Source organism: Eulemur rufifrons, chromosome 25 (assembly GCF_041146395.1).
Source record: "Eulemur rufifrons isolate Redbay chromosome 25, OSU_ERuf_1, whole genome shotgun sequence".
Classification (NCBI taxonomy): domain Eukaryota; kingdom Metazoa; phylum Chordata; class Mammalia; order Primates; family Lemuridae; genus Eulemur; species Eulemur rufifrons.
In genome coordinates, this window is record NC_091007.1 from 13672996 (window position 1) to 13685482 (window position 12487).

General features: G+C 35.6%; 1 protein-coding gene across 1 annotated transcript in view; it reads left to right on the top strand.

The window, feature by feature from the left end:
- The window catches only part of PLXDC2 (plexin domain containing 2), a 357321-nt gene that overhangs the window by 295566 nt on the left and 49268 nt on the right, over positions 1-12487 (top strand). Inside the window, exon 9 of the mRNA XM_069458825.1 lies at positions 9527-9587. Within this exon, the coding sequence (XP_069314926.1) occupies positions 9527-9587 (61 nt within the window). The remainder of the gene's footprint in view (positions 1-9526; positions 9588-12487) is intronic.

Below are 12487 nucleotides of genomic sequence, written 5' to 3' on the forward strand. Positions count from 1 at the left end.
GCTCACTGCAACCTCAAAGTCCTGGACTCAACCAATCCTCCTGCCTCAGCCTGCTAAGTAGATGGGACTACAGGCACATGCCACCACATCTCTCTGTGTTGCCTAGGTTGGTCTTGAACTGCTGGGCTCCTGAAAGACCAGGATCCACAGAACTGAGCACCATTGAATAGAAATTTATTGGCAACAGGATAGCATTTTACAGAGGCACAACACACCTAAAGCCCCAAGACTTTACATTTCTTTTTCTAAGCTGCCAACTAAGTAAAAGTTACAGCTGTTTCCTGTTGACTTTTATGCATTTGAAGATGCTATTCAAGTATAACGTTTGGTATGAAGTCAAGAATTTTTAAGAAAGTATGTCAAAAATGGAATCTTGAAACTTGCAGTAGTTTTATTTGTTACTGTTTGCTTGAGTGGCTCACAGCCATGGGGAGGAATCTTTTTTCTTTTTCTTCATTCTTTTCCTGAAGTCTTATCTCTCACTTCTGTCCTACCAAGATAGCAAAGTTGGAAACTGGCAAGGAACTTTTAGATTCTGAAAGAATCCATTCATCCCAAAGAGAGGGTTTATCGTCTGTGGTTTATAACCCTGACTTTGGTGGGTAAAGAGGCTGAAGTCCTGGATCAGAACACGGAGAATATTCTGTAAATTTTCCTTTATGGATGCGGTTACAATATCTTTTATTTTCAATAAGCAGTCTAAAATAACTTTCATTTCCTTGGCACCTACTATGTCAAACCCCAAATGAGTGCTTCATCAACGTTATTTCATTAAATCCTCACCATGACTTGGCAAAGATAGATTTTTACAATCTCCACTTTGCAAACATCAAACCTCTAATAACAAATTACCGTAGATGCCGCTCAGTAATCTCCCCCATTAACTTGCCATGGATAACAATGGATGGCAGAGCTAAAAACTGACCCTTGTTTTATGTATGCAATTCTAAAGCTTATGGCCTTTCCGCTAAATAATACAGCCCCAAATTTTTGAAGTATCCAGATGGGAATAATTGTGAGAAATAGTGACAAGTTGGGGTGGGAATTATGTAACTGACAGTTGTTGAACACAGTTCATGTCAACTATTACATGCTCGAACAGTGTTAGTGACCTGCACTTTTTCCCTCTCTTCTTCCCGTTATAGCCATATTAAAAGATGCAGTAGTTTTTTTGCTGGCAGTGCCCCAGTAGCGTGTTGAAAATTATTAATCGACTTGTTAATTGTTAATTCAAGGCTGGAGTCTCCGTTGTTCTTAGTGCTTAAACTTGGAAAGGGAGTCAGGTGTAGCAAGGTCGGACCTGTTTTCCAATGTGACACAATAATGGGCTGTGCTCTCAGATTCTTCAGGATGTGCTAATTTGCTGCCTAGACAGAGGACTCAGGAATGGTACATTTAGTTAAGTGGAAAATAGCAGTGTTTTTCTAATGCAATACTCATTTTATAATCACATATGCTAAGAGCTACAAAAATGACTAATTTTACTCTTAGAAATAATATACCAATAAATATAATCATCCTTTTTTAAAATAAAAACGATGCCACATTTTATTCATGTTTATATGATTTGAAGAAACAAAATAAAACCATCTAATTGTAATCTTGGTCTTCCTTCAATAACCATACCCTCAGCCTCAAAGTATCATTTATCTTTGAAGAGCTATGGTGTTTCTAAATAAGAGGCTGAAAGTCTTTTTCATAAATAAGAAATTAAAATGTGTTTTCAACCAGAGCCATATTTAGGATCAATCAGTGAAGAAATATTTTCTTCATAATATTAGAAAAACAAGCTTGATTTTAAATCTTAATAGCTCTTGGTAAACGGAAGCCTTTGTATTCATATTTCTAGTTATAAAGTTTCTCTTAGATAATAAATTTTCTGTCCATGAGCCGGGTGCTGTTGACCTTGTTCGGAGTTGCAGTTGAGAAAAGGAAACTCCTTGAACAAGGGACATTTTCTGGGAAAAGCAGCTTGGGTTGAATCTCCCTGAAGACGTGAGTAGGATGGGATGATAAAAGGGACTTCAGTCAAACAGAAGATAAGCAACTAAAGTATGTTAGAAATTAGAGGGAAATTATTTGGAAGGCAGTTTGTGGAAAAGCAAGGGAAGGTGTCAATGAAAATGTTGGCTTCATTGTTTTTATTTGTGTTTCAGTCTCATCTAAGCTCCAGGCTTATAATTCCATCCTCTGGAAATTCTAGAGCTTATAATTTCTTGTGTCTGGTTTCATTTGGTAGAATATACTAATCCTGGTGTTTTCAAAAGATGAATGTCTGCATCTTTTTAAAATAACCTACAACTTCCACCCTACCCCCAAAATTTACCCATTCAACTCTGAGCATTTACCACTAAGGTATTCTGTGGGTTATGACTGACTTTGTATTAGTGAAATCATTTGCTTTTTTCCAACATTATAAAAAATATGATTTGGGGTTCCAACTCTATCCAGGAAAATACAAGAGGTGCTATATCACCATTGTTTCTTATAGCTGAGTAGTACTGCATGATAGACATATACCACATTTTATTAATCCACTCATGTATTGATGGGCACTTGCGTTGTTTCCACATCTTTGCAATTGTGAATTGCGCTGCTATAAACATTCGGGTGCAGGTATCTTTGTCATAGAATGTCTTTTGTTCTTTTGGGTAAATGCCCAATAATGGGATTGCTGGATCAAATGGTAGGTCTACTTTTATCTGTTTAAAGTATCTCCATATTGCTTTCCACAGAGGTTGCACTAGTTTGCAGTCCTACCAGCAGCGTATGAGTGTTCCTGTCTCTCCGCACCATCAAATTGGTTTCACTGATCATCACCTAAGAGCACATTTAGGAATAACATTGATTGGGTGTCGGGCAGATGTGGGTGGCGGAGGGGATGGGTGTATACATACATAATGAGTGCGATGCACACTGTCTAGGGGATGGACACATTTGAAGCTCTGACTTGGGGCGGGGGGCAAGGGCAATATATGTAACCTAAACTTTTGTACCCCCACAATATGCTGAAATAATTAAAAAATATATGATTTTGTATTTCTAATGAAGGTTAGTATGAACCTCAACTGTTCAGTAATTCTTCTATAATCTGGTATGGTTGCCTTGTTTTTGCCCCATAGTCCAGCTATGAGTTGATTTATCATTTTACTTTGCATTCATATCAGGAAGACACAAGGCAGGAAGCAATCAATGGTTTGACTATTCTCCCAAAGCTTCATTTCTTGGGTTCTAACTTCTCCTTGCCTCTTGAAACAGATACAGTTCATTGTTGATCAGAAGTAGTGAGTGGCCCTGTTGTTGTGTTTATAACCTCAAAAATAAAAAGCATTCTCAGTCTTTCTCCATAATGTATGATGTTAGCTGTAGATTATTTATGGATATCCTATATTATTTATGAGTATAGAATTTTAAAAGTTAAAAGTCAAATCCAGCTGAGAGTAAAAATAATTAAAACATGGTCAAATAATAAATTCTATTTCATGAATACAAATATGATTTAGTTTAAAGAAATCTATTTATGCAATTAGCAGCACTGGTACTGAAGCTCATTTGGTCATCTTGACAGATGGAAGAAAATATTTGATAAAATCCAACCTTTTCTTCCTAAGTAAAAGTGTTAGCAGACTGAAATAGAAGGGTACTTATTAAGTGCAATAACAGATATTATTATGCAGGAACATAAAAATATATGGACCACTGAAGCTCCAGAAACACTACACTTACAATAAGCAGGAAGGCAAGGATGTGATCACCACTGTTATATAACATAATCCTATAATTCTAGTAAATGCACAGAGAAAAGAAACATAAATTAAGAGATAACTATTGGAAAGGAGAAACAAAAGTTATTATTTATAAATAAGGGAACCAATTACAAAATACACAGAAATCAATAGATTTATTTACCTTTACAATTATTTTTTTCAGTATTTCAAAAGGAAATAATTTCCCCATATTATAGCTTCTTCATACCACCCATTACCTGTTTTATATTATAATAAAACGTTATTAGTGTAATCACTGCTATTTATTAATATAATCACTGGTAGTTATCATCTCATCTAAAATACACATCTTTGTAAAGTATTTTTCCATTTCTTTGATGCTGAAGGATCATTTTTCACACTTTTGCGTACTGTGGCAAGAAAATTTGCTATATGTATAATTGATTTTTTCCATTAAGATAGCATACAAATAATTCTGAGGATGCAAGAACCATATAAATCATGAGATACCGTGAATAAGGTATTTGTCCGAAAATCTTTAGAATTTTATAGATCTTTATTTTACATGATAGTCTAGAACATAGTTCAGCAAACCACAGCAAGTGAGTTAAAAATATGACCCACTTCTTGTTTTTGTAAATAAAGCTTTATGGCCCACAGCCACAACCATCTGTTTACACATTTATCTGTGTCTGTTTGCAAGCTACAGTGGTGATTAGTGGGGACCGACACAAATGCTAAAATAGTTACTATCTGGTCCTTTATAGAAAAAGTTTACTGATTCTAGCAACTAATAGGATCCAAATAATTCCTAATAGGATTCTGTGAAGTTTCTTTCCTAAGTTCTCTTTGTAGATGTTTCCTCTCACTGGTGAAATGACACATGTTCGATTGCTCAGTCAGACATGCACTTCATTTTTAATCCTTATTTATTGCTTGTGTATATATCCCAACATTTACCGTTTCCTTCATACAACCATATCACCCTTGCAAAATAAGTCCTATTTGTGAAACACTTTCTACAAAATTGACATAAATTAAAGATAGAGAAAATTTATACTTTATCTCTTGATTTGATAGAAGCTGCAAGCTAGGACAATATTGTTTGTTTTCTAGGCTGCCTTATTTTATGGGGTTCACTTAACATGGTCCCTAGGGGCTTTAAATCAACACACCATTGAAATTGAGTGGAGATTAGTACAGTTAATTTGAGATACTGTATCAGTTTGTTTGGAATTAGATAATAGTGAGAAAAGAATAACTTGGAAATAAATACATCCTCCCATTGTAAAGAGTTCAAATTTTGTTGAAATCAAATTTTTGACGAATATTTACAAAACCACATAGTGTCTGTCTACTTATAAATATTGAATACAGATTTAGCCCACATGTGATAGAAGCTTAGATTTTCTCTCATTTTATGACACTAATTCCCAAATGTGATGATAAGGGACTTTATATTATAAAACACATTTCACATTGATATGGTATATAAGATTAACTCCTAAACATTTTCTAAATCCTGTCTATAAAGTGAAAATCTCATTTATTCATTTTTCCACAATTGTCAACTTTGGTACATGCATACAACAAAGATATTGTTTATTAAAAACAGCTAACATTGAATCTTTACTATGTACCACACAGGCACTCTTCCTTTAATCCTTATGTAACTTTCCCTGCCTCATTTTACAGATGAGGAAACCGGCTTAGAAAGGAAAAATAAATAACTCAAGGAAACAAAGTTCCAGTTAGACAGGAGGAATACAGTTCTTGAGATCTGTCACACAGCATGGTGATTGTAGTTAGTATTAGAATATTGTATATTTCAAAATTGCTGAGAGGGTAAATTTCAAATATTCTCACCTGAAAAAATACTAAGTATCTGAGATGATAGATGTGTTAATTAGCTTGATTTAATAATTTTATGCTGCATACATATATCATGATACCACATTTTACCCCATAAATATATATAATTATAATTTTTCAACATGCAATAAAATATTTTTTAAAAAAGAAAAATAACTTGTCTAATATCACAGAGCTATTTTGTGCCTGAGCCCCAGTTCTAACTCAAGCAGTTTGTTTGACTCTAGATCAGAAGTCTTGTAATATAAGCTCAAAAGCAACCAATTATAGTATAATAACAGACAGGTACTTGGTGCTGGGGAGCTTTGAGGAAGGGTTGCTGGCTCTGCTAGGTGGAAGAAGCAGCTGTTTTTTTGTAGTAGATTAGACTCGAGTTGAATTGAATTTACTAATTGGGTATTCCAGCAATATGTGAATAGCATGTTCAGAGGTAGAGTCATAAAAGAGCATAGCACCTTCAGAGAAAAGCAAGCAATTTTCTGTTCTTAAAAAGGGCATGAGAATGGATTATAGAAGACAGGCTGGAGGAGCAGGCGAGGGACCTGGTCATGTCCTGCAGGAAATTAGTGGTTTTCAAATTTCAGTGTGGTGAGCATCCCTTGGGGGATGTTTGTTTACAATGAAAATTGCTGTGTCTCAATTGCTAGAGAATCTTATTCAATTAGACCCATGAACTTGCATTTCAGCAGGGATCCTAGGTGATTCCAGTGTAGGAAGTTTCTTTCTGAATCACTGTTTAAAATGTTGGGAAATCAACGTGCTGGAGCACGACATGGTTAATGTCCTTGTGTCTCAGAAAAAACAACACAGCAGCTCAGTGGAGACAGGGAGGGAGGTGTTCTCAAAGATGATTTTTGGTTTATTTAGAATTCAGAAATAATATGGAGATGGCTTTTCTTAATGATTTATACAACACACAGACAAACACACACACATACACACACATGCTCTTTTGTTTATAATTGCTTTTGGATGCTATTTAGATTACTGAGCTATAAAAAATGCTGAAAAGGCAGGGTCCAGTTATAGTCATTTTTTTTTCCTTAAGGCACAGTAAGCTACAAAAAAGTATGAGCTTTTCAAACCAAATCTTGTTTTGCCATTCTCAGTCTTTTCCATCTTTGTCCTTAGTAAACTTCACTTAATAGGGAATTGATTGTGAATAAATAAATGAATGAATTACTTAATTGATTCATATTTTCAGTAGAATCTAACTTCACACAACATAATTGGAGGATTATTTAAAGAATAAAGAATAAATCAAACAAACTGCAGTGTTTCTGCACTTCTCCCTGGTGTTAATTCTACAATTTAAAGGACTAATTATTCTAAGATAAAATTTCAGTTGACACAAAAATTTAAGATTTGGTACTGTCTTGTTATGAGATAAAATGTATTATATCTCACTTGCTATGGATACATCTGGAACAGAGTAAGTGAAAACAAACTGCATTTTTGAAATTATCTTTTCCATTCAATTACATATGGTCAGGTGGTTCCCAAAAAATATTTTTTTTTGTAGAAATTTGATACATCCCCATCTTCCAAGAGAAAATGTCAGTACATTCTTCAATGTTTAAACAAACTTGAAACAAAAAAAAAGAAGAAGAAGAAGAAGAAGGAACAGTCATCTAACTCATCTGGAATTAAATGGAGGCTACATGTCAGATTTTCATTGGGTAACCGGAGATGGCCTTGACCAACTGGGGATTCTCAAACTTAGGGTGCCAAATCATACACTGATGTTTATTCCACACTTAAGCTTGTTCAACACAGATGGTAGGCATAAAATAGCTGAGCTTCAATGGGTCATGTCTGGAGAGAATGATAGATACGGTCTTTTTTTGTTGACAGGACAGTTGTTTTCACATTCCACTTGAATTAAATTATGCTTGTTCATGCCATGGTGCATAAGCTCTGGCTAGGATTCATAGAGAGAGCCATCATGTGTAGTGGTTGCAAAACAAGTGAGAAGAAAAACTTGCAAAGTAATACAGTGACCACAATAAAAAAATTGAAGACAAAAGTTGAACAGCTTCCATTTATTGTGAAAAATATATAAATATCTACTTAGATTAACATATATTAGTATGGATTTTATATATTGTATGTAGATATGCATTTGCATAAGTTAAAATTCAGGGGCAATGTATCTCCTTAATTCTAACAGACTAGTAAAAATATTTTTAATTTCTCATATAAAAGATATCATGTGTTAGATGTACTGGACAATATGATCAGTATAAGACCCTAGCTTTGAAATGTTCACAATCAAGTTTGATAAATTAAACATAAGCACATTTAGATATAAAGGAGAAAAGTTAAATAGTAAAGTAAGATGTGATCACAGCAATACAGTAATCCTCCCGTATCCTCGGGGATACATTCCATACATCCTCGGGACGGATCCCTGAAACTATGGATGATACCAAACCCTGTATATGCTATGTTTTTTCCTACACATATATACCTATGATAAAGTTAAATTTATAAATTAGGCACAGTGAGAAGTTAACAATAATAATAAAATAGAAGAATTATAGCAATATACTATAAGTAAACTTATATGAATGTGGTCTTGCCCCCTCTCTTTCTCAAAATATCTTATGGTAGTGTACTCACCTACTTTTGGACCACAGTTGACCATGAGTAACTGAAACCTCAGAAAAGAGGGGACTACTGTAGTGGAACCTTTTCAGAATGTGCTCTGGATAGTAATTTCTGGGTCTTGGAAAATGAATGGGCTATATGAGGATAGGTAAGGAAGACAGAAAATTATTCTAGTCAAGGAAGAGAATATGAGTGAACAAAATCTTATTGACCCAATGCTTGTTAAATTACACCTTGTAGACATGACCTAATCGTGTTGTTGGGCATCCCCAAGAATACACTCAGGTTCAGTGATTCACTAGGAGGACTCACGGATCTCCGAAAAGCTGTTATATTCAAGGTTGACATTTATTACAGAAAAAGGAGATGGATTAAAATCAGCAAAGATAAAAGGCACAAAGGCCAGAGTCCAGGAGAGACCAGGCATGAGCTTCCAGTTGTCCTCTCCCAGCAGAATTGTCCAGACAGCACTTAATTCTCCTAGCAGCTATGTGTGACAACACACAACAACTATTGCCAACCAAGGAAGCTCACCCAAGCCTTGGTGTTCAGAGTCTTCATTGAGGGTTTGTCATATAAGGATGGAACTCCCCTGTGACTAGTCTTTACCGCCCGGTCTTCAGCTCCCCCTGAGGTCAAACTGATAAAGCATGGCCCCATTTCCAGGTGAATAAAACCAGACAATCACAATAAATCAAATTGTCAGCATAAACTCTCCTGCACAGCCCAAGACCCAAGATACACACTCTTACAAGGCAGGATATTCCAGGGGTTTAGAGGTTTTCTCTTTAGAGCTGGTCCAAGGACTAGTTTTGTTCTTTGGAATGTGCAGGGTTTGAAAAACCCAAAACTACTGAGTTAACACTTTACTGAACGATAGCAAAGAGTTTGTGTGATGATGGGTCTTAAAATAATCTGAAATCTTGAAAAATGATACCTGCAAAAATTGTATGATTTATTTGTTTTGATGATGAAGAAAAAATAAGCGGAAAAAGAAAATCAACTCCACAGAAAAGCAATTGGTCTCACCTTTGTGCAGGGAGCCAGGAGTTCTGTGCAATGTAGTCTGCCTGAGCAGAGTGATTTGTTGCCAAGTGTGATGCTGATAGTGTGACAACCTAAGAAGTGAGTGATAACCTAGTAACACCCTAAATGTTTCACTGCTTCTCCAGTTGCCAGTTCTGTAGAAGAAAGTTTATGTTGTGCTAAACTGAGCTCGTGAGAATTAACTATTCACCAATCTTTTTCTTTTCATTTCTGCACCCCCTCCTGCATCTCATCCTTTGCTTTTCTGCACTGCAATGTGGTCTTTGAAGATGTTCCAGTGGATTTGATCGCCATCGGCAGGACTGGGTGGACAGTGGATGCCCTGAAGAGGTACACCTGTGCTTTCTTATGACAAAACTCCTGGGACCAAGCTGTCACATACATAGTTGCTACAACTTAATGGAAATCGTATCTAATTTAACAAAAAATAGCTAGCAGTTACTGAACCCCTAATATGTGCCAGACATGGGGCTGAACTGTTTATATGTATTACCTCAATTTATTCTCACATCCAGTCTATGAGTCAGGCACTGTTAATACCCTCATATTACCAAGAAGAGAAGAGGGTGGGGTGAGGGTGGTGAGGAGAGGTGGAGTGTGAGTGTTTCGAGAGTTAGGTAAGTGGCTAGGGAATAGGAGAGCCAGGAATTGAATCTGTATGAGCAAAGGGCCGTTCCCTTACACAGTCTGCTATTTTTCTAAGATCTAGGAAACCATTGTTCCTGTTCCTCTTTGTAGCTCAAATAACAAGACCAATTAATTGTACGGGGAAATGACTGGTTACAGCAAACTGGTGTGCTATAGTAAGTGAGAAATGGTATACCATAGCTGACATAGAGAAATGGTGTAACATTAACTCAGAGGTGAACATGATGGAGACAAGGATGCAATGAAGTGATTCAAGCAATTGTATACAATTACAGAAGCAGTTCTAATTTTCCAGTGAATTGGGTTTACACTGACATTTCAGGTCATGTAAAGATACCCTATAAGGTTCATGAAGAAAAGTATGTCTTCTCTTTTCATTAAATGTTAGGGTATGAATTTTGAATAAAAATTCTTAACAATTACACAAGTTTTCTCATTCAGTAAACCAAATTATGCCAAAATGCTATTTTAGAAACTATTAGGAGAGCAATGGTTACTAGAAGCTTTTTAAAAATTCATTTTTGGGGAGGAATGTCTCATAATGATGTCGAGAAATACACCTTTAAGAACATTCTTGAACTTTAAATATAGTATTGCCAATGCAGCTTTAAGCAACGTTTCAATATTCATTTGGGGGAATTACAGGGATACATATTAATCCATCTATCTCACTTCAGTTATCTAATAACATACTTCAAAAAGAATATGTATTTGTGGAGCCATAGTTGTGTTTTCAGGTAATTTTTTTCTTTTATGTAATCATAGTTACCTCAAAAAAATGTGGAAAATGAATACTATATATGTGTAAAGATTGAGGATGGAATTCAGATATTTTTATTTTCTTGCTTCAGGGTGGGTTCGCTATGAATTGTAGGACATAGAGACAAACCCATCATACTATAAGCCCTCTTAAGTATATTTGTGGAGAATTCACCATATTCTGTAGACTGTGCTAACCACTAAAAGCATAAAGATAAAAAATTATACCCTCTTCTTAAGGAGCTCAGAATCTTGTGAATTCTGTAATATCCTGTGTTACCTTTTTATTGTGTAATTAAATTATCAACATTGTTAGCTTTATGGTGAGCAGTTCTTTCCCTGTTTTTATAGGTTAGTAAAAAAGTTCACCAACTGTAGTCTTGTTTTCCTTGCGTGACACTAGAATTAAGTTTTCTTTCTGACACTGTGAGATGAATTTGTTCAACAGTATAAATCCTAATATGAGCACCTACTATGTGTGTTTGTGAAGCAGGTTCACCGTGCTCTGGTTACCACCTTGTCTGAGTCTGATGAGGCAGAATGCCCATACCCAGCAGGTTACATAAAGAGGATTTATTACTTACAGATAAGCATCAAGGGGCAACAGAAGCCTGGGATTTACTGTGAGCTGGTCCCCAAAGCCTCGGGAAATCTGTCCAGGGCAGATGGAGTCCTATCTGTAGGTCTGTATCCCATTTGCACTGCAGCTGAGACCTAAGTAGGATAAAGGAAGGTGTGCTTAAGGAGGTGATGTTTAAGGTGAAACCTGAAGGGTGACTGAAGCAAGAAGAGAATTGGTGAGATAAACACAGCCCTAAGTGTGACAAGTTGAAGGAGTTTGGACTTGACCCTAAAGGCAAGGAAAATCTATCTGAAGGGTTTTAATCAAGGAAATAATATCCAAATGGCTACTTGGAAAAATCATCTTGGATTTGGGTGAACAATGAATTGTAAGGCAAGCAGCCTTAATAAGTTGCCTGTTGCAATAACCAGAATCAGAGATGTTAGTGATCTGGACTGAATCAGTGGTAGAACTGGGAGGCTTGGGGCTGGGGTAGGGTGGCAATGATGGTTGTGGTGGGAGAATCAGTAGGTAGGTGGTTGAATAGAAACAAAATCTATGAAAGTGTTTTTCAGTGTTCCTTCTTTTTATATTTCTTTAAAAAGATCTTTTAAATATTTTTATAAGATCAATGTAATTCTAAAGCACAATAAGAAAAAGAAAACCCATGATTGCACTATGCAATTTTAGAACTAGATTCATCAATGACTATGAAACTGGCAGTTCATTTCTGCTCCGTCACATCCCTATTCCTGTTGAAAATAAATAAAACTATTCTGAATCTTGGGTTTATCACTCAAGATTTTGAGTTTTCTTTAAACCCTTATTCAAGTTAGTTTCTATGGTGGTGGTTTATTCACCATTTTCATAGCAATCTATTCAGTGTTATGAATATACCATTTATTTACTCAAGAAATATTTATTGTGTGTTCATGATGTCTCAGGCACTTTTTAGATAGTGAGATATAGTTGCAAAAAGAAAAAAGGGAAAAAATTGAAAATGAACAAACAAAAACATGCCAAACCCTCCCTTCTTGGAGCTTACATTCTTATAATCATAGTTTTCTCACTGAGCCTTTTGTTTACAGACATTGTTTCCAGACTTTTCTTCTTACAAAAACATTTTATGTATGTCACCTGAATCAAATCTGCAAAATTGTCTCTGATATTCCTAAAAATGGAATTGTTGAGGGTGGGTTAGGTAAATGTTCAACCTTGAAAAATAATGCCAAATGTATCAATTTTCTGAATTTTCCAATAT